This window comes from Aedes albopictus, chromosome 1 (genome assembly GCF_035046485.1).
Source record: "Aedes albopictus strain Foshan chromosome 1, AalbF5, whole genome shotgun sequence".
Classification (NCBI taxonomy): Eukaryota; Metazoa; Arthropoda; class Insecta; order Diptera; family Culicidae; genus Aedes; species Aedes albopictus.
The window spans coordinates 165,319,015-165,341,682 of record NC_085136.1 but is presented as its reverse complement, the minus strand read 5'-3'; the positions used below and the strand labels follow the sequence as shown (position 1 = coordinate 165,341,682).

Below are 22,668 nucleotides of genomic sequence, written 5' to 3'. Positions count from 1 at the left end.
TCCAGGAACTGTTTAAGAATTTCCTTAGGAATTCTTCTTGAAAATGCTTCCGGGATTCTTTCTGGAGTTTCGTCAGGAACTCTTCTGGGGATTCCTCCATAATTTCTCCAAGAATTCCATCCGTGACTTCTTCAGGAATTATTCCTGTTATTCCTCTACGAAGTTCTTAAGAGATTCATCCACGAATTTCCTCAAGAATTCCTCTAGGTATTTCATTTTATCTAGAGATTTCTCCAGGAGTTGCCTCTAGGATATCCTCCAGGGATCCCTCCAAGAATTTCTACAAGATTTTTCTTCAGAGATTCTTCCAAGAAATCCTCCAAGTTTTCCTCAATGCATTCCTTCCTCTAGGCATTCCTCCAGAGATTCCTCTAATAATTGCTTCCGGGATTCTTCCATGAATTTTACCAAGAATTCCTACAGAAATTTATCCAGGAAATCTTCGAGGGATTCCTCTAAGGATTGTTTCCAGAGACTCCTGCAGAATCTCATTTATAGATTTCTCCAGGAATTGCTTCAGGGAATCCTCCAAGAATTCCACTAGGAATTTTCCTAGGCATTTTTCCAGGAAATTTTCCAGGCATTCTTCCAGAGATTCATCCTTGGATTCTTGCAGAGATTTCTCCAGAAATTTTTTCAGCGATTCCTCCATGAATTCCTCCAGATATTCCTCCAGGAATTCTCCAGGAGTTGTTCCAGGAGTTTCTCCTAGGATTGTTTCACGAATTCTTAGTGGGGTTCCTTCAGAAATCAAGGGAATAATCAAGGAATTCCATCATACGTTATATCAGTAATTCATCCAGGATGTTTTCTAGGAAATGCTTCAGGGATTCTTTCAATAATACTACCAGGATTTTCTCTTGAAATACCTTCTAGAATTTTTTCAGAAATTCCTCCAAGAATTCTTGTAGATTTACCTCCAGGCTTGGATTTCTCCAGAAATTTCGCTAAAAATTCCTCCAGGAACTTCTTCAAGGATTTTTCCAGGGGGTTTTCCACGCATTTCCCCAAGAACTTCCCCAAGGATTCTTTCAGAAGTTCCTTCGAGGATTTTTCCAGGAATTTCTCCAGAAATTTCCTCTAGAGATTCTCCAGAAATTCATTCAGTAATTGTTGCAAGAATTTCTCCAAAGATTCCTTCAGAAATATTTCCAGGCTTTCCTCCAGGATTTAATCCAGGAATTTCTCCAGAAACTCCTTCAGAAAATTCTCCAGGAATAACCCCAAGAATTTCAAGTAATTATTCTAGTAATCAAGTAATTACTCAAGGAACTGATCCAGGAATTGCCCCTGGACATCCTTCAGAAATTATGCCAGCAATTTCTCCAGGAATTTTTCCAGAAAATCTTCTGGGATTTTCTCCAGGAAATTCTCCAGGATTACCCTCAGGAATTTTTCAGGAACTACTCCAGGCATTTTTCCTGGAATTTCTCCTGATATTCCTTCATGAATTACTCCAGGAAATCCTCCAGGGATTTCTCCACGAATTTTCCCAGGGATTCCTCCAGGAAATCCTTTGAAGATTTCTCCAGAAAATCATCTGGATTCCTCCCAGGATTCTTCCAGTAAATCCTCTAGCGGTTTCTTCTGAAATTTTTGCAGGAAATTCTCCAGGAACACCCTCAGGAATTTTTCAGGGATTCCTCCAGGCATTTGTCCAGGAATTCCTCTAGAGATTCCTCCAGGAATTTATTCACAAATTTCTTCAAGGATTCCCCCAGGGATTCCTTCAGGAATTCCTTCGAGAATTTCTCAAGGAATTCCTCCAGAAATTCCACCAGCAATTCCTCCAAGATTTTCTCAAGGGATTTTTTCAGAAACAGAAAAATAATATAAATCTTCCAGAATTCCTCTGGAGATTCCTCTAAAAGAGATTCCTCTAAAGGAGATTTTTCTAAAGATTCTTCCAGAAATTTCATCATGGATTCCTCCAGCAATTCCCCCAGAAATACCTCTAGGAACTCATCTAGAAATTCCTCCAGGAATTACCCCAGGACATCGTTCAGAAATTTTGTTAGCAATTCCTCTAGGGATTCCTCCAGCCATTTCTCCAGGAATTTCTTCAGGAATTCCTCCGAGATTTCTGCACACATTTCTCCAGGGATTTTCCCATGGATTCCTCCAGAAAATCCTTCGAAGATTCTTCCAAGAAGTTCTCCAGAAGTTCCTCCAAGGATTCTTCCAGGAAATCATCTAAGGATTTCTTTATAAATTCTTCCAGGAGGAGAACTTCTTGGAATACCTACGGGAATTTTACAAGGATTCCCCCAGGTATTCCTCCAGGGATTTCTCCACAATTTTCTTCAAGGATCCCCCAGGGATTCCTTCAGGAATTCCTTCGAGTATTTCTCCAGGAATTCCTCCAGAAATTCCGCTCCAGGAATTTTTCAAGGTTTTTTTTCAGATATAGAAATAGAAATGTCCAAAAATTTCTCTGGAGATTCCTCTTGAAATTCATCCAGTAATTTTTCCAAGAATTCCTCCAGATGTTCCAGCAGTGTGATACCTCTAGGAATTCCTTCAGGCAATTGTCTAGGGTTTTATCCAGGAATTCCTGCACGAAATACCCCAGGAATTTCTTCAGAACTCCTCCAGGAAATTCTCCATGAATTGCTCCTGGACATCCTACAGAAATTATGTCAGCAATTCAGGAAATTCTTAACAAATTTCTTCAGAGATTTTTCCAGGAAATTCTCCAGGAATACTTGCACGAATTTTCTTCCAGACATTCCTCCAGGATTTTTTTCAGAGATTTATCAGGAATTGCTTCAGGGGTTCCTGCAGGTAATTCTCCACGAAATTCTTCAGGGATATTCCTAGAGATTCCTCCCGAGAATCATCCAGAAATTCCTCCAAGGGTTCTTCCAGGAAATCTTCCTGGAATTTCTCAAGGGATTTTTTCAGAAATTTCTCCAGCAATTCCTCCCAGAACTCCTCTGGAGATTTCTTCGGTGATTTTTCCAGGGATAGCTCCAAAAATTCATCCAAGAAATTTTTTCAGGAATTTCTTCAGGATTTCCTGTTAGGTCTCATCCAATAATTCTTCCAGAAATTATTTACGTCAGGAATTTGTTTAGAAGTTTCTCCAGGATTTTCTCTAGAGATTTTCCCAGGAACTGCTTCAGGGATTCCTCCTGGAATTCCTTCAGAGATTTCTCCGAGAACTTTTCCAAGGATTTTTTTTAATTCTTCTAAGATTTCGTCTTTGGATTCCTCAAGAGATTTCTTCTGATTTTTTTTTTCTAGGGATTCCTCCCAGAATTCCTTTAGGATTTTCTCCAGAACTTCCTCCAAGGACTCCTCCAGAAATTTATCTAGAATTTCTTCTAGGATTTCCTCATGAGATCTCTTCAGATATTTCTCTAGGTATTTTTCCCATAATTTATATAGGAATTCCTCCAGGTATACTTTCAGAAACTCTGCCGGGGATTCCTCCGGGATTTCAACCAGGAATTTCTACGGGAATTCCTCCAGGGATTCTATAGGGCTTCCTCCAGGTATTCCTGTAGGAATTGCGCCAGGGATTTATACAGGAAGTCTTCCAGGGATTGCTCCGGGAATTCCTCAAATTATTTCTACAGAAATTCCTCTCAGATTTTCTTCTAAAATCAATTCAGGAGTTCCTTCGGAAATGTTAGAAATCCTTCAATCATCTTATCAGAAGTGTACCCAAAAACTTCTCCAGGTTTATTTGATGATTTATTTTTATTTATTTCAAGAATTTCTGGAGGGATTCCTCCAGCGAATAGTATTGAAAGATAATTTAAAAAGGACTCAAACAGGAACCAGGAAATTCTAGTCCTAAGAATCCTTAATCTTCCAGAAATTGCTCACTGCTACCAGCACCACCTTGATTCATGTAGATCAGTGACTGCTGATGGGTTAAATAATGCTTTTAGAATATAATGTTATTATATTCAATTTCATCGTACTGCGTATAGATGTAGAAGCTAGTAGGCACAAATTTTCTAAGGGTGCTTGCCCCCCCCCCTGACCGAAAAGCTGGCTACGCCCTTGGTGGAGTTGGTCGCCTACATACGTACGATTAAGGTGAAGATATGACGAAGTCACACCCCAGATTTTCAAGACCACAAATTTGACAAACCAAATATTGGTTTGCACTAAAAAAATGATCGATTGGTTACTCGCTGGTGGTTATCAATCGATCAACTTTTCAGTGCAAACCGTCGTTTGGTTCTTCAGATTTGTGCTCTTGAAAATTTGTACCATTGAAAATTTGGGGTTGAAAATTTGTATGTCTTTAACACCCCTCCCCCTTTTATGGAATTGTCCTATTGTTTGTCACACTTTCACAATCTTCCCCTCTACTCATTCTAAGCATGACTTTATGAATGGCTCCTTCAAATGGTTTAACGCTTAAGGAATTATTTCACAAATAAGCGTACTTTTTGTCGCCCTTCTCCAGTGCGAGCTGCGAACACACAATACATATCTCATAGGATAACTAGCCGGGTGGGCATGATTTGCAACGCCAGCAAACACTCAACATCATTTTCCAGCTACTTTGGGGGGAAGGAAGAATATGTAAATTTCCACAGCGTTTGCATTTCCTGGTGCGGTGGTGTTCAACAGGTCTGACAGTGCGGTGGTGGTGGAGTGGACCTTTAACACTGTCTGTCGCCTAACTTAAACGCCATCCACGAACAACCCCGATGAAGTTGCATTGTAATACTTTGTGCTAATATATAATATGGCTCAGCGGCAGCATCCCTCAGTTTTGTATCTTGTCAACAGCATTCTCTTCGTAAGATGTATTGGACTTATTGGGTAATGATTTTCTCCCATATTCATTTTGAATACTTGAAGCTTACGGTTACGATCAATGGTACAGTGACTTTAGGTGAAATTGTTCGAAATAAAGGCCGTTTACATTACATGCAATTTGTTAAAATAACGCTTTAATGTGAAAAATTACCATCATTTCACTTAACCCTTTGGAGCCGGAGGGGTCATATATGACCCCAACGTAGAAACGGCTGTATAAATTCACCCATTCGATATAACAGAATACTGTCTTCGGCAAAGTTGTTGCAAATTCGGTCCTCTATTAGGGAAAAAATGTGGATATTTGTATTTGAGACTTCATTGATAACCTAGAACATCCTGAACACCATGAAATTTGGAAAATACGAAATAACGTTTGCATTAAAAAAAGGGACTTTTTTCAACAAGTTTTTCATGAAGTTTTTTTACACTGGAGTGTGACCAGAGTTTAAAATTTTCATTTTCAATGAGTGAAATTCAACGTGAATTTTGAAAATTCTCAACTGAGGGATCAAAATAAAATTCATTTTGGTGAATGAATGTTTTCACCTTTTCATTCATTTTTCTGTCACTGACAATTTTCACTGAGAAATAAAACAGGACCGTAACTCCCGATTATACTTCCAATCACCTCAAAACTTGTGTATAGTAGTTAATTCGAATATTAATTAGGTTTTCTATTTGTTCATTAAATCGGATTGTGCGTCTGTTAACAGAAATTGGACGTGCGAAAAAATATTCGTGACAGAGAATTGAATGAAAAAAGAGAGGCATTCAGCTGACATTGAATGTGGCCAAACTCGAATGAAAAAATGAGAATGTCAATCTTCACTTTCAATCTTCGAATTTTTTACTCTCTGAGTGTGACATTTAAAAATTTTCTTTCAAAACTTGTTTACCACTTTCACTCCAATTTTCATAACGATATATGCATTTATTGTGAAGTTATTCTAATAAATGTGAAACGGTATTGAAAAATTCTATGTTTTTTTTTCAATGATTTTCCATTAGCACATACAATACATTGCAGTGTATCTCTGTGCTCCATTGAGATAAAATCGTTCAAAAATTTATACGAATATACCTAGGCATGATCAATGAAAATACATGGGAAACTTGGATGATTGTGATCATGTCCAGGGATGGGAACACTCACTTGCAAAGAGTTACACTCACTTGCTATTTTCTCAGCTCAGAAGCGTGCAATCAAGAAACGATGTATGTACGACTTTTGCCTTGTGATTTGGTCTAAAAGTTTGCCGAATAGAGTAGGAGTCGCACACGCATACCAATGTCGAGAGGAAGCTCTACGAGGTGAATGTAAATTACACTCACCTCGTGGAGAGTCGCTTTCACAGCTCTGTCACGTTGCAGCATTTAAAAGTAGGTAAAAGCTCAACTATCGTATCCCAGGTTACTTAGGATTTTAACAAGAAGCATAATACCTGTTGCTAAATCTTTATCCATTGTTTATCCAGTACTATTGAATCTTTGGGACATTTTTTTAAAATCTAGGTACTTGGTTCAGCATATTCACCAATGTTGTTCCATGTTTTAGAAATCACATCTTGAAAATTTTACAGAATATAGATCATGTAATTCCCTTCCAAAAATATTTTTTTATAATTTTTTTCTGAACTTCGAAAATAGGTTTTCCGACTTTTTCAACCGCTTTTCCTCAACAATGGAAAATTTTGTGAAACACAATTTTCATTTTGTATTTTTTTTTTGACTGTTGAGAAAATTTGCTTACGATTTCACAAAAAAATGTGTCTACGATGCTTCGATCGTAAGTTATGATTTTTCAAAAAAACGGCTAATATAGCAAATCAGGAAAATTTACACAAAATTGGTCATAACTCAGGAACGGAGGAAAACCACATCACAACTGCCCTAAACACGCGTCTCTTTTCACTTTTTTCCCGAAAATGATTTACGAATGCATTAAGAATCAGTAACTCAGAACTCCTTTAAAATTTTCCCAGATGCTTTCCAAAGAATTTTCTTCAAGGATTTCTTTAAAAATGCTACAAGAAATTATTAAGGAAATCCCAAATATTTTTTCACATTTATTTAGATATTCCTTCAAGACATTTCTCTTCCCGAAATTGCTCCAAGGATTTCTTAAGTAAGTCCTCCAAGGGTTGCTTCGGTTTCTACAGATTCTTTCAGAGATTCTTATAAGGAATCTAACGGAATGGCTGGAAGACATTCTTGCAGAGATTCCTGCAGAAAGCCGGGGCCCGTAGCGTAGTGGCTACACGTTCACTTCATAGTAAGGCGTTATATTGCTCGCTTGTACGTCCAATTCTTGCCTCTATTGTATGGTTTCCGCATGAGGTTTCATGGTGTTTGCTAATAGAAATAGTTCAGAAACGTTTTGTTCGAATGGCGTTGCGAGATCCAGTTAACCTACCGCCATATCCGGCGAGATGTCAATTGCTTGGTTTGGACACACTAGAACGTCGGCGAAAAATTCAGCAGGCTGTGTTTATCGCAAAACTTATAAATGGGGAAATTGATTCACCAGAGCTGCGAGCGATGATCAACTTCCGGATTCCTAGTAGAGAACTGCGATACTCAACCCTGCTTGTGCACAGATTCCACAGAACCTTGTATGGCTACAATGAGCCCATCGCCGCATGTATTCGGACATTTAGCATTGTGGAAGATCTGTTCGAGTTTGACGAGCCGTCCAATCGTTTTGCAAACAGAATTCGACGATCTGGTTTACTTTAATATTAGATTGGTTGTGTATTGTAAGCACTGTAACGTGACAAGTGTTGTTTATGTTTAAGATTAAGTTAAGTAAATGTGTGTATTATGTATTTTAACAGTTTATGTAGACCTTAACCCTCTAATACCCAAATTTTTGATTTTGATCTAAATATCATTTTTCGTCATCTAAAATCGATTTAAACATGTTTTGGAAGATGATTCTTTTTAATTCTCGATTTCGTGAATTTTAGTTTTTGATTTTTCTTATTTTTATTTTTGAACATCCCCACAGTTTTATATTTTTCCTGGAAGCCTATTTGGAGTACGGATTTTTTGAGATGAAAACATTTCGAGATTTTATGATAATTGTTGAAATATTTTTATTTTTAATTTTTTTCATAGAAAATTTTATTTTCCGTGTTATTTTAAGGAAACTGATTTTAGAGTGTATTCGATTCCCATAAACTATTAAACTAGGATAGAATGATTTGGGAAAAATTTAAAATATGTTTATAGTAGCGATTTAATACTAAATAAACAATGACTTCTAAAAGGTGACTAAAACATCAATTTTTCAAATGATTTTTAAAAAATGTAAATGCGCTTTAAAATACACCAAAAACAATTTTGAGATATACAAAACAGTCCTAAATATCAGCCAAAAATATAGAAAAATTGATTTTCTACGGAACAAAAATTACAAAAATTCTCAAACTATACCCCGTCTAAAGGCGGGTGTTACCGACCGATAGCAACGAGGACATAGGTGGCTATGCATTGAAGAAAAAAAAATCTGTCATTACTTCAAAAACTTTCAAGCGAAGCAGAAGCAATTAAACCAAAAACTCAAACCTCCAAACCTGACAAACTCAAACCTACAGTCCCGAAATTAGTCCTCCCAAGTCAAGGCTTCCGAACCGAACCTGACCCCTGAAATCCGCAAGAGAAATACCGCAGCGACGTAATCTGGTTGTTGGCATCCGGTACGGTCCGTCTCCCGGAAAGAAGTCCCCGATCGCTGGCATCTGGAACGATCCGCCTCTCTGAAGGAAGTCCCTAGTTGCCGATATCAGATACGGTCTCCCGGAAGGTACGTCCCGAGATTCCGACCGAACCCTGAAGTGTCCCCTGTTGCTGACATTTGGTCCCTCTCTCCGGCAGGTACGTCCCGAGAATCCGACCGAATCCTGAAGTGTCCCCTGTTGCTGACATTTGGTCCCTCTCTCCGGCAGGTACGTCCCGAGATTCCGACCGAATCCTGAAGTGTCCCCTGTTGCTGACAGCGGGGTTGGGTATTAGAGAGTTAAGGTCCGATGAACTTAAATTAATAATAAATAAATAAATAAATAAGTGGATGGTCATGGGTTCGATCCCAGCCCCGGCACTTGCAATTTTTCGTCAGTTGCTCTTCCCCCCGAGAGTGGCTGACACCTGACCCTTTTTTGAGCATATGCTCTAACGGACCCGGAAACTTGGATATCGGCTAACGGCAACTCATAATGGACCCCCAATCGGACTGGAAATGGAACAAGAGCCACACAGCAACATCGTGCTCATCATTCTACCATGGACAAGGTAGAAAAGTGACAGCAGCGCAAAGGCTACCAGTTCGAGTTAGAATTAGTGTATTTAGAATAGAATACATTCAGGCGCTGTACATAGTATAAGTGCAGCCGCCAATTGGAATCGCTCACGCAGTCCCTAGTGTATAAAATAGCTGTAAATTAGGTTAAGTGATAGAAGAATAAAAAAAATCCTGCAGAAAATCACAGAGATTTTATCAGAAATTTTACCGGGTATTGTATTTTCTCAGAGATTCCTCTAGTAATTTCTCGATGGATTCCTCCAGAAATTCATTATAAAATGGTTTTGTTAGGTATTCCATGTTTCTTCAGGTTTCATGGAATTTCTTCAGAAAATCCATGAATAAATTCTTAAAATAATCCTTTTTCTTCAGATTTTTTTGTTTTAAATTCCTTCTGAAATTTCCTCCGCGATGCTTTCGGCATTATATTCAGATACTTCCTCAATATTCCTAGAATTAATTTAGACATTTCAACAGGGATTTCTTTAAAAGTAGTTCCATGTTTTTTCAGAAGTTGTTCCAGCAGTTCCTTCAGGAATTGCTCAAGAGGTTCCTTCAGAGATTTCTCCAGGAATTTCATCCGTGGAAATGCACCAGTGAAGGGGCGTCATGACTAACTAGCTCTGATTTTACCATGACAGCACTGGCAATAATTTATCACACATCTTGTCAGTAATTTTCCGAAGCATAACAATGACCTTTCTGTTGAATTTGCTATTTCTGACTGCACCCCAAATTTGACTGACACAATAATGTGCACACATCTTCAAAGTGTGATTGCAACGCAGGGCCACGTCGGATTACTAAGTTTACGTGGCAACTGCATATGTTGTTTTCAGCTAAAACAGTAGTAGTGGTCGTTTTTAACATGTCTATGCTTGTACTGTACTGAACAACGTCGAATCATTTTAAAGCAAACTAAGAGAATATTGAATTTTGCAATAAATTCAGTCCATTAACAGTGTTGAGAATACAGGCATAGAACCTACAGAAAATTACCCATCTCCACTGCCCTTTAGTAACATAAATGGGTCAACCAACCAACAGTTACCAGAAATTGTCTCAATTGAAAATTGTAATTTGCATAATTTTTTGCGCTACTACCTTCATGCCCACCAGTTTAGCTGTCCATTTTAAATTTGAAATGAGCGTATCCTGTCCTGGATTAAAATCACAAATACCTGCCCGGAAGAAATAGATACCACGTGGAGCAGCGGTTACTGGAAACGCTTAATCGGTGCTTTCTGGAACAAATACGCTATCTCCTGCATACATCAGTTTTATTGCTTCTTACCTTTACCTATTCTGTTAGCAACTATTTCCGTTGCGACAAAGTGTCCCACTTTCAGTAGCCAATGCAATGTTAAAGAAAACATGGAAAATATTGCTCTGTTCGAACAACTAACTGTACGCGGGAGTAACTTCAATGAACACTCAAAGTCGATATGCAAACAAAACTCTTGAACTTTTGAAGAAGACGGCATCCTCTAGTCGATGGCTCCAGGAAGAAATTCTCACGTCTCATCTTTTAACAACACACCCCACCTATCGCCATCTGCTTCGATGATAACAAGGATACGAAGAAAAGCACCATCTTCCAATGCATGAAGATCTCCCGCAAAGTTTCCCTGTTGGGTAACCAATTTGCTTGACTTTTGAATGCAATCATGGTCATTGGTTATGTCACTACTCTTTATTAGTTGTTTTACTATACGCATTTTAATTTATAGTAAACTTTTCAGGTTTTAAGTTTGCAAATCGTATGGTTTCAATCTCAAAAAAGCTCAGAACTACTAGATTAGGAAATAGATTTAACTCACACTTCACTGCATACAAGCTCTCTTCCTTTGAAGTTCATCTCAAGTCAAATGTAATTACCCAGCATGAGATTAAATTCCAATTCCAAGTAATTACTACTTAACACCTTAATCGCGCTAAAACTGTGCCCAACCAAGGCTACGGACATTCCACGCCGCGGTTGAGTAATGAATTTCTTAATTGTTCATGCTTGTCTGGGCAGATGATGCCCTCATTCGATATGCATACAATTTACGCCGATAATTTCAATGTGAAATTGAAAAGAAATACAATGGGTGACGTAGAAATAAATTTCAATAAAACGACTATTTATGCCAACGGGCAGTCCACTTAGCGTGGCGAACGAACGCTGGAATTGAAATTGTTTGTTCTATGCTTTCTCTTACGAAAAGTGATTGGTGTGAAAAATTTGCATTTTATTTTGCAGCAGCTGTTATCAGAATCAGAAAACGAAAACATGATTCATGCAAACAATTGCTATTCAACTGCTAATCAATTATCTAATTCTTTGAGGATTCAACCTCGCATCAAATGCACCATGTATAAAACCAAAACGTTTATAAGACCGGTTGTCTTTTACGGACACGAGGTGTTTTCGAATGACGCGTTCTAAGGAAGATCTTCGACAGTGTGCAGGAAAACGTTGTGTGACGGAGAAGAATGAAACAAGAGCTCATAGTAGCACTAGTAGCACCACTATTGGTGCGTTTACTCCATAAACAGTAAAACAATAATCAGTGGGGCTAGCCTCGCTATAGCCTGCGTACATGGTCTCAGTGGACTACTTTCAACAGGTTATAGGCCCAGGAGCGTTTTTGACAGCACGTTTAGACCTGGAGAAGAAACGGCCACAAAAGCCGCGAAGGCGCAGTGCGGGATCCTTAGGGAGACGGATTGAGATGAGGAGGTTGAAAATGGAATGAATGGTTGCCGATAGGAGGAATGTTCCGGTAGCCAACATGAAGGAATAGTTCGGAGATGGTCTGAGCTCGGTGTGTTGTTGCAGAGCTTGTGCAAGCGTCGAAGTAAGTCCACTTACTCAAGGCTTGGAATAAGACGCAGCTTCAAGGTAGAAGGAAGCTCATTTTTTTTTCTTCTACGCAATGGGAGTTAACCTGCTCAACAGACATCAGAACAGGAAGGTGGTGTGAGATTAGGGACCGTCTTCTACAACCAAAATAGAAGCCACGACTACCGCCGAGTGGGAGGCAATAATGGATGAAGCCACACGGAAGGAGTATGACAGGGCCGTCCGGCAGCGCTCCTAAGTGAAAAGCAAGCTTGTAACAGGATAAACCTCAGTTTTTTGGCCGATACGATACGATACAAAAATGCTAACCAGAATTTGCCTCGACCGAGGGTCACTGTCACGGTTAGGGGCAACCTTTGTAGTGCGCTAGCGTTATATCGCAAACGAGACGAAATAGGTCCAGGCTTAGCGCAGCTACCCTTCTGTTGCGACCGATTTCCAAACCCCGTAAAAGTATACAAGTCCCACTTATGCGCCAACACACTTAATAAATGTGATGCGGAACCGCGTTTTTTTAGTAAATTGCCCGACTACCTCACTCAGGGCGGGTTTTGGGACGATCCACTCAACAAAAGAAACTCAAAAGGAATCAAACGAACAACCGTATCAAGAAATTTGGATTTCGTTAACAAAACTATTGGGGCTAGTGTTTCAGCTTATATTCATTACTTGACCTTTTCTCTCCCTAGCTTATTGTGCGCGCACACAGACTATAGTGAATATAAAAGTTGTAAACTAGTAACTACTATGCTCTATCAAATTAATACTAATGATTCGACTCACGTGACGAAGTGGTTGATGCGATGGCGGCTACAGTGGCTTTGGTTGGCCGATGGTTTGCCCGGACTCACTATCCTTGGGCGACTCTACGGCGTAACTGGGCCAGCGGATAGCTAGCGGCGGAACGGCGTCTCGACGTGTCGGAAGGTGACTTGATGGTGCCGACGGATGGGCGCCGGATTTCTGACGGATTGCCAGTGGATCACCAGCGACGATAGGCCGGTCTGTTTGGTCGAAAGTTGGCTCTCGACAGTACCAACGGATTGCCGGCGAATCACCAGCGACGGATAGCCGGTTAGCTTGGTCGGAAGTTGGCTTGACTGTGCCGACGGATTGCCGGCGAAACACCAGCGACGAATGGCCGGTTAGCTTGGTCGGAAGTTGGCTCGACTGTACCGACGGATTGCCGGCGAATCACCAGCGACGGATGGCCGGATTGTTTGGTCGGAAGTCGGCTCGATAGCGCCGACGGAATGCCAGCGGGTTACCAGCAGCGGATGGCCGGATTGCGCAGTCGTAAATCGGCTCGACAGTGCCGACGGAATGCCAGCGGGTCACCAGCAGCGGATGGCCGGTTCGAGTGGTCGGAAATCTGGCTTGACGGTGCCGACGGATTGCCAGCGGATCACCAGCGACGCTTTGCTTGGTCGGGAACCGGCTCGATGGCGCCGACGGAATGCCAGCAGGTCACCAGCAGCGGATGGCCGGTTCGAGTGGTCGGAAATCTGGCTTGACGGTGCCGACGGATTGCCAGCGGATCACCAGCGACGCTTTGCTTGGTCGGGAATCGGCTCGACGGCGCCGACGGAATGCCAGCGGGTCACCACGTGGTGTCGGGTTATTCGACCGTTCACTTATCTTCACCCTAATCGAAACTGAAAGGCACAGCCTTCAAATAACAGAAGAAATTAGCTGCATGCCACAAATAGAATTCATCGCTTTCACTTCCCACCTTTTATTCCTTATAAAACAGCCTCTTCTGGCTAGTTTTCCATTATAAATTATACTGTTTTATCAACTGTTTAAATCAACTGTTTCCTACGACGTCCAAAGTTTAAAGAGAACAGGTTGTTGAAAATGACTCAGGGGGAAAACTCGCGGGACAGATTATCATGACGTTTTCCATCTGATGAGGCTCATCAGTTTGGCTGATGTGATGAGGAGAAAATCAAAATAAAAGTCATAACAGTATAACTGTTATACACGGTGAATGATCACCGATCGCTCTAGATGGGTCCTGGCTAAGGTAGCGTTAGCTTCGCTAACGCTTTTCAATTGACCCGTACTGTTAAAGCATTCGTTGGCTGCTTACGCGCGAACGCACAGATTATTGCCCGCTATACTGTTACAAGCTGCTAAGGATCAAAAGAACGTTGGTTCAAACCAACGTGATTGGATTGCCGCAACCTTGGCTGCAACTGAATGTACTTTCCAAGAGCATTTCCGCGATCTACTCGGAATACAGTCAACTCCACACCATTATCGTGGGGCTGGTACCGTACGAAGCAATGGAGGATCAGGAAAACGAGTATGCGGATTTCGAAGATCTGCATTACGATATTTCCAATATCGTCGAAGCGCTAATTTTTGATGCAGAACCGGTGAGTAAAGCTTCGAATCCTCCACACGGTGCAGCTGCACCTCAAGTCGTTATTCAGCAGCAGCCACTGAAAGCGCCAATCCCGACATTCAACGGCACCTATGCCGCTTGGCCCAAATTCAAGGCCATTTTCCTAGATTTGATGGCCAACTCGGGGGATAGTGACGCGATCAAGCTCTATCACCTCAACAAGGCGCTGATCGGCGAGGCGACTGGTGTGCTGGACACCAAGGTCCTTAGTGAGGGCGACTACGATACCGCTTGGGGCATTCTGACGGACCGCTACGAAAATCGACGCGTGATTGTGGAAACGCACATCCATGGGTTGCTCTACCTGAGAAAGATGGCATCGGAGTCTCATAAGAAACTACGGGCGCTCCTCAATGAAGCGACTCCCCAGTCAACCAATGATCGTATAAGATGTTGCATAAGATGATAAAGTGGAGGTGATATGCGTATATTTTACATGCGCCTAAATGGAGGCATGCACGCATATGGCCTCCACTTTACCATCTTATGCAACATCTTATACTATAACTGGTTTTCTGGGTCGGCACGTCGAAAGCCTCCGCTACCTTAAACAAGAAATAACGGGAGTTTCGGAGCACATGATCGTGTACTTGATCGTCTCGGCGCTTGATAAGTCCACTCGAAAGGCCTGGGAAGGAACCCAGAAGAAAGGAGACCTTCCCAAATACAAACTATCGAGTTCCTTACATCGAGGAGCCAGATCCTGGAGAACTGCGAGGAAGCCTTCCCCCAGCGAATTCTGCAGCGAAGCCAAAGCAACTTCAGTTACTATCAAATTTTCGTGATTTGTGCCAACGTAAGAACAGTAACGACATTCACAATACGCGCGACGTGAGACGAAACATAACACTTATAGTTCTTACAATCGTCAAGATATTAAAATTTACCTTTCGTCGACCGGTTTCGGGCGCGATGTCGCCCATCAACAGGACAATGTCCGACTGATTGCCTTCAGTTTTCGTACGATGTTCGTACACGTCCGAAGAGAAGAGATGCTACTGGGGAGTCGTGCTATCAGACTAAAAAGACACGACGTAATGGGCGGGTCGTCTTCATTCATCAACGGCCTTCGTGTGTTGCTGATGAACATTGACTCCCAAGCGTTTAAGTGTAACGTTTTTCTTACGCTTTTGACGAGTTTGGCATTATTCCAATCAATTTCATGTTGGGAGTCTACTGTATGCGCTGCCACGCTGGATTCGGTTGCTTTGGAAGACTGGACAGCATTTTTGTGCTCTTTGAAGAAGAAAAAAGTCGTGCGTATACAGCAGCTGAGGTGAACGGATACGACAGGCCTTTTGTGAGCAAAGTTTTGAAGAAGCACAAACGGAAAAACCACCGCAGGAACATTACCACCCTTCAACAGAACCCAGAAGAAACCAGAAGAATTAGCTTGCCGTTTTACCCCAGGATAACCAATCAAATAAAAACAGCCCTTCGCCGACAAAATCTACACGTTGTGCATAAGAGCGACAAGACCTTACGTGACCTTTTATGCAACCTTAAGGACAAGGTACCGCCGGATAAACAATCCGGAATATACGAGATACCATGTAAGGACTGCCCGGCAGTTTACATTGGCCAAACTCGCCGGAAAGTAAAGGTCTTTTTAAAAGAGCACAAAAATGCTGTCCAGTCTTCCAAAGCAACCAAATCCAGCCTGGCAGCGCAGACTCCCAACATGAAATTGATTGGAATAATGCCAAACTCGTCAAAAGCGTAAGACAAACGTTACACTTAAACGCTTGGGAGTCAATGTTCATCAGCAACACACGAAGGCCGTTGATGAATGAAGACGACCCGCCCATTGCGTCGTGTCTTTTTAGTCTGGTAGATACGACTCCCCAGTAGCATCTCTTCTCTTCGGACGTGTACGAACATCGTACGAAAACTGAAAAACGAAAACTGAAGGCAATCAGTCGGACATTGTCCTGTTGATGGGCGACATCGCGCCCGAAACCGGTCGACGAAAGGTAAATTTTAATATCTTGACGATTGTAAGAACTATAAGTGTTATGTTTCGTCTCACGTCGCGCGTATTGTGAACTTCAGTTACTTTTGAAGAATCCACCGCTGAAGAGCCATGCGGTTTCCACTTTCTCGCAGGCGTTGGGAAACTTGATACCTCCCCAGAGAAACGAGAAGATCCGAGTTGCAGGACTTTGCTTCAACTGCCTGCGTAAGGGGCACTGCTCTCGAGAGTGTCCGTCCATCCGACAGGACATGCCACAAATGCCAACGCCGGCACCATACGCTGCTCCACGATGATGGGGCAATTACCCAGGACACCCGGTCCAACATTTCCCTCCCCGCGGAAACCGCGGTATTGAGACCACCACCGGTTCCAGCTGTTCCATCTCTACCTACGGTGGTGCATGAAAATCCTTCTGCCATTGATCAACCAGTATCCACCATCTGCTCGTCGAACTTCGCGCAGTCATCGAAAACGGTACTGCTGCTCACCGCAGTCGTACAGGTGTTCTATAAGAAGAACCAGCCGCATCCATGCCGCATCCTGTTGGACAGCGGCTCCCAGGTGAATTTCGTGACTGAAGAGTTGACCAACCGCCTGGGTCTGCCGAAGAGACAAGCGAACATTCCGATAACCGGGATCAATGCTTTGCACACTCTCGCCCGCAATATTATGCGTTGCGCGAAAATTTTTGAGCGCAAGTGCTCGTATACCTCCGCCAGTACGGTAAATCGTGTTGGTGTTTTCGGCGCAGTATTCTTTGGCCCATTCGCGCACTTATCGTAAAAGACACCAGAACGATTAAACGTACGAGCGGAGGTCTATTAGCGATTTTGCACCATTTTCGCTCTCTATTTTCTTGCAACGGATAATAACGTAAGCCTAAACATTAAGTCCCGAGTATCCAGCTTCCGAGCAGGCCTCGAGTGCCTAGTAACCCCGAAGGTGACCGGCATAATTTCTTCGTCGAAAATAAACATCGATCACTGGGACATTCCCGACGGTGTCGTCTTGGCCAACCCCACATTCCACACACCCTACAATGTGGACTTGCTGATCGGCGCTCAGCTATTTTTCGACATCCTCAAACCGAGTACCGGACAACCTTTCGTTTCTGCGAGAAACCCACTTTGGGTGGATCGTGTCTAGAGTCGTCGTCAAGCCCCAAGTAGCCAAAGTTTCTGTGCAACAAGCCAACCATGCATTCGTCGACGATCGAGCGGATGATGCAGCCGTTTTGGCAAATCGAGGAAGTGTCAGACGTCCCGAAGCTTTCCACCGAAGAGGTGACAACCAAGGTGCAAGAGCGACCATCCTTCAATGAACCAAAAGAATTCCCTTGTCAGCAACGAACCAACCATCTTCATCGACAGTGAAGGTGAAGCCGAATACTATAAGATACCGTCGTCAAGCAAAGCGCCTATCGGAACCGACCCGGTGACAAACCCATTCCCAATTCCATTCGACCCGATTGGAGTTGATCCGAAGCTGACGTTTCTGATGCCTACCGGATTAGATCCGGTGCTGAAGCCCGTTCCACCTCCACCAGGATTCCATCCCACGCAGAGGTGGATCCCGAAATCAACCGGAATGCCTCCGGCGCCTCAAAATCCGACCGGATCCCTTCCGCCGTATCAATCTGCGACCGGCTTCTGTCCGGTATCCCAGACGCTGCAGTTCGTGACCGAATCCCGTTCGGTAACCCTACAGTTCCAGTGTTCAACCGGTTCTTTCCCGGTAACCCAGCAGTTCCAGCGTGCAACCGGATCACATTCAGCAGCTAATCCGATCCTAAGGTCTACCGGAGCCAGTCCGGTAGTCGATTCCGCCTTGATGCCCGTCGATACCAACTCAGCGGCTAAGACGTCTACGTGGTTCACCGATCCTCCGATAGCCAAGCCGTTTCCGAAGTCCACTGAGATCAGTCGAGTGGTGAAGCCGATCGTGATGCTCGTCGGTACCAGTCCAGCAGCTACGCCTTCGATCGTATCAGCCGGTCTCAGTCCGGTAACAAAGCTATCTCCGAAGTTCGCTAGAAGTCGTCCAGTGATTAAGTCAAACCCTAAGACAACTACCATTGCTACAGTATCCCCACTGGTACTTCTACGTGTGTCAGCATCATCAGGCTTGCTTCGAATTGTGAAGCCTATTCCAAAGAATACTGAATCTAAGAAGCGAACCTCTGCGACAAACGGAACTCGTCCGGCACTCAAGCCAAACCGTAAGACAGCCGGAACCCGTCTAGTCTTGAGAGAACCTCCCGAGAATAAGTGAATCGTAGTGTTATCAATGTTGAAACAACCACCGTTGGATCCGCCACCGCTCAAGCTGACTGGTGCCTATGAACATCTACCCGTGGCCGTGGAAGCCACCCGAAACCATTCAAGCCATGTCGACCCAGCGAGGCATCCCGAGGCACGTGTCCCGAACACGCGCATCCAACGACCCGAAAGTAGCTGAGCCAGACCACAAAACCCATCGAACCCAGCGAACCTTAATTAGTCTTGAGTAACCTCAACGGGGGGAGTATGTTCCGACTACCGTCGGAAGCTGAACCACTGCCACTGCCACATTTTGCTAAAGTAAAACCCAAACTCGAGCCAGCGCACCAACGACGGCGGAGTCGCGGAGTACCGTTTTACCACCACTACACCTCAAGCCACCGCATCAGCGGCGGCGACAATCAGTCTTTTTCGAAGCGTCGAACCGATCGGCCGCGCGCGCACTCGACAGCAGCGCAAAAGAAGTGCAAAAGAAAAATTTGTAATAGAGAGAAAGAAGAGTAAAATAAATGTAGTGCTAAGAACGTAGCCGTCAGTGCCCTGATCACCTTTTTCTACCGAAGAATTGGCCTTTGCCAAGTTCCCTCCCTGTGAAGTGATTTTCCCCCTGTTGGCCCTTGCCAAACGAGGTTGTGTCCATCATTTTTCGACATCCGATTCCCAGAGACTGGCCCTTGCCAGACCTTGCTCCTCTCGCGAGTGTTTCCCCCAATAACTAAAAGTGATACAGTACGCTGCAGTTCGACCCACCCTGCTGGGCTCGAACAGTCCGTTTAATAGAAAAACAGAGTTTTGAGGTTGAATGTTTTGGAAAGTTTTCTACCTGAATGAAGGATGTAATTTATGGAAGTACAGGGGATGGCCAAAATGTTTGGGATAGGCAACTTTTTTTTCTCTCACAAAAAAGTTCAGCATGCTATAACTTTTCATAGAGCGCATCAAAAAATCTCAAATTTTGACTGTTTGTCAACCTATTATATGTGCATCATTGATACAAATTTGGGCTTGATTGATTAATATTTCGCAAAGTTAGAACCGTTCGCGTAAAACACCTTTTTTAGACAACGCATTTTTGAGCTGTCATATCTCGGAAACCAGTAAACCGAATTGAATGAAATTTTGAACGTATACTAACAATATGTAAATGCTTCGCAAACTATTAAAACATAGATACTTTTTAAACGTTGAAAAAAGTTATCATGGATTGACACTTTTTGGACTTTTCTCGAAAAAATGTATTTTTTTTACATTAATGTGAATAAATTTTAGTGTTGATATCCAAAGATTTTCCACTTCTGTTCTCAAATTATCTCTAATCAGAAATATTAGAGCCTATTTAGATTGAAGGAAAAACACAATTAATAATTTTTGTGTGGTATTGTTAAGTAAAAACGATTGAAGAAAACAACGCCTTTGAAAGCCCCTGAAACACTTCTGGATACCCATGGAACCCGCTGAACACGTCTGCAACGACCCTGAAATCCCTGCAAACCCGTGGGTCGCTCCTAAACCCCTCTGGAACGCCCTGAAATACTCCTGGGACCACCTTAACACTCTGAATCCTAGAACGCCCTTGAAACCCTTTCAAAACCCCTGGAATCTTCCTGAAGCCCTCTACACCACTCCTGGAACTTCCCTGGAACGTCCTTGAAAACCCATGACATGCACAATTAGGTAAAGTGAAAAAAAGTCTGGCAGTCATGCTAACATCGTAGGTTATGCCAGTGTACAACAATTGGATTCTAGACGCATAATGTGTGATAAGAATTTTTTTTTCAAACGATATTACAATGAAAATGTGATTTAAACAATGTTAAACTGTTAAGGACATCCTTCCAGTTCTTGTAACTATGGTGTGACTTTGATATTTGTGAACGATTTGCCAGCAAAGCTTATTTTCCTCTATATGGGTAAAAATTTCAACCCGATATAACTTAATTCGCCGTGAGAAAATATGACATTTTTTAACGTCGTATTGAGTATCAATATATTGTTGATAAACGTTAAAAAATTCATTCAATTTGGTTCACTGGTTTCCGAGTTATGACAGCTCAAAAATGAGTTGTCTAAAAAATAGTGTTTTACGCGAACGGTTCTAACTTCGCGAAAAATTAATCAATCGAGCCCAAATTTGTACCAATGATGCACACATAATAGATTGACAAACAGTCAAAATTTGAGATTTTTTGATGCACTCTTTGAAAAGTTACAGCATGTTGAATTTTTTTGTGGGAGAAAAAAAGTTGCCTATCCCAAACATTTTGGCCATCCCCTGTAGTTCTGGCAAAACACAAAGATTCCCTGAAAAAAATCGAGGAAATATCTTAATAGGTCTTGAAACAGTTAAAAGATGTTTAGTTCATGGAAATCGTTAAGTGTAGAATTAGCTATAAGTTAAAATACACATTAATAAAAACAAAAAAAAATGGAAATCGTTCAGCCACTATGCACAAATAATTCCATAGCAATTGTGCTAAAAATTCTACTACAAAAAACTTTGCTAAAAGTTCTTTATAGAAAACTAAAGTAGCTTTGTATAATCATCGAGTATCTAATTTTCTTTGCGTTTTTTTTTATTTACAGCGATTGGTATAGCTATGATCAGCCAGCACCTACTTCAATGGGCAAATTTCGGAAAGGTTCTGCTGCTGCTCGTGATATGTTCTCTAGTTAGCAACATCCAGGCGGAAAATGCTTCCTCGGAGCAGCACCAGATGGAGCACGTTGACGAGCCATCGCATGCACACACAGCTCAGAAACGAACGTGGAAGAATCTACAAGGCGGTTGGGGTAAGCGAAACCCAACCAGCGAGCAACCCGATCCCAATGCCGACTACTATGGGTACTCTGGCAGAAATGACGAAACATCGGATTATGGCAACGCCGAAAATGAGCTGGATAAGTTGAACAAGTATCTGATAAAGGGACTGATCAATCAACGGTTGGCGCAGTTGGACACTCAGTATGACGGGTCCGACGAAGAATATCCGGTGGAAAAACGAGCTTGGAACAAGATCAACGGTGGATGGGGAAAGCGGGTCAACGCTGGACCAGCGCAATGGAACAAATTCAGGGGTAAGATTTATCTGCAATACTTCATAGGAGATGCTGAACATAACGATCAAATGCATCATGCTCAAAATTTTTAACCATTATATTTTCCAGGTGCATGGGGAAAGCGCGAACCCGGATGGAACAACCTGAAAGGACTGTGGGGCAAACGATCGGAAAAATGGAACAAACTATCGTCGTCTTGGGGCAAACGGGACAGCGGCAATAGCAATAGTTACTAATTATCCAATCCGCCAATTACCGCTCACCGAACTTGTAAATATCCACGAAATCTCTACAGTCTGTTATAGGATAAGTTGTTTTCGATATTGTAATTTTTCTTTTGTATACATACAACTTAGGTCGCATATGCAATAGCACAACTGGAAAATGAAATGCGTGAAGAGCTACAATCTAGAAAAACCAGTGTATTGATATTGGCCATGAGGTGTTACCGCAACTTTCTGTTTAGCGACAATGGACATGCAGTGAACATTATCATATACTAAAAACAAAAAGAAAACAGTTTTCAGACTTACAGTATCAGTGGAAAACGCAAAAAATCATGGAAGTGTACAATATGGATGTCAGAAAATATTCCAACATGTTACCAGTATCATATACCCATGCCGTCAGTATTACTAAGCAGATGCTGACACGAAGATAAAGAAAATAAATAAATTTAGCGTTTACAGTCATTCATGAGTGTGGTTCTTTCTTTTATTTTTCCATCCACCGTTTACTTCAGTGTCTTGACTTTCTATGCCTATATGATATGTGGGGGCAAGATGGGTCAGGGAGCAAGATGGGTCAGTACCGTTTTCAATCGCACAATAAATGTTTTGAATCTTTCAATAATTTTCCCAGATGAACGACGGGGATACACAAAAAAGTGATATATTGTTTTGAAAATTCTACACGTTCCACGCACAGAAAAAAACAAAATATTTTTTCGTTATACTCCTTATGCTATACATTCCATATAACTACGTGTATTGTGTAGACGGGGCAAGATGG

The 22,668-nt window shown here is 42.2% G+C and overlaps 1 protein-coding gene across 3 annotated transcripts in view; it reads left to right on the top strand.

Annotated features, from left to right (window-relative positions):
* Positions 1-22,349, top strand: part of LOC109431517 (allatostatins MIP) — an 84,920-nt gene extending 62,571 nt beyond the window's left edge. For 2 of the 3 annotated variants that reach the window (XM_019707749.3, XM_029862029.2), the window contains exons 2-3: positions 21,184-21,675; positions 21,766-22,349. In XM_019707749.3, the coding sequence (XP_019563294.1) occupies positions 21,198-21,675; positions 21,766-21,893 (606 nt within the window). In that variant the 5' untranslated portion in view covers positions 21,184-21,197 and the 3' untranslated portion in view covers positions 21,894-22,349. The remainder of the gene's footprint in view (positions 1-21,183; positions 21,676-21,765) is intronic. The other variant, XM_019707750.3, reaches the window with a different exon arrangement.
* Positions 22,350-22,668: the final 319 nt, after the last annotated feature.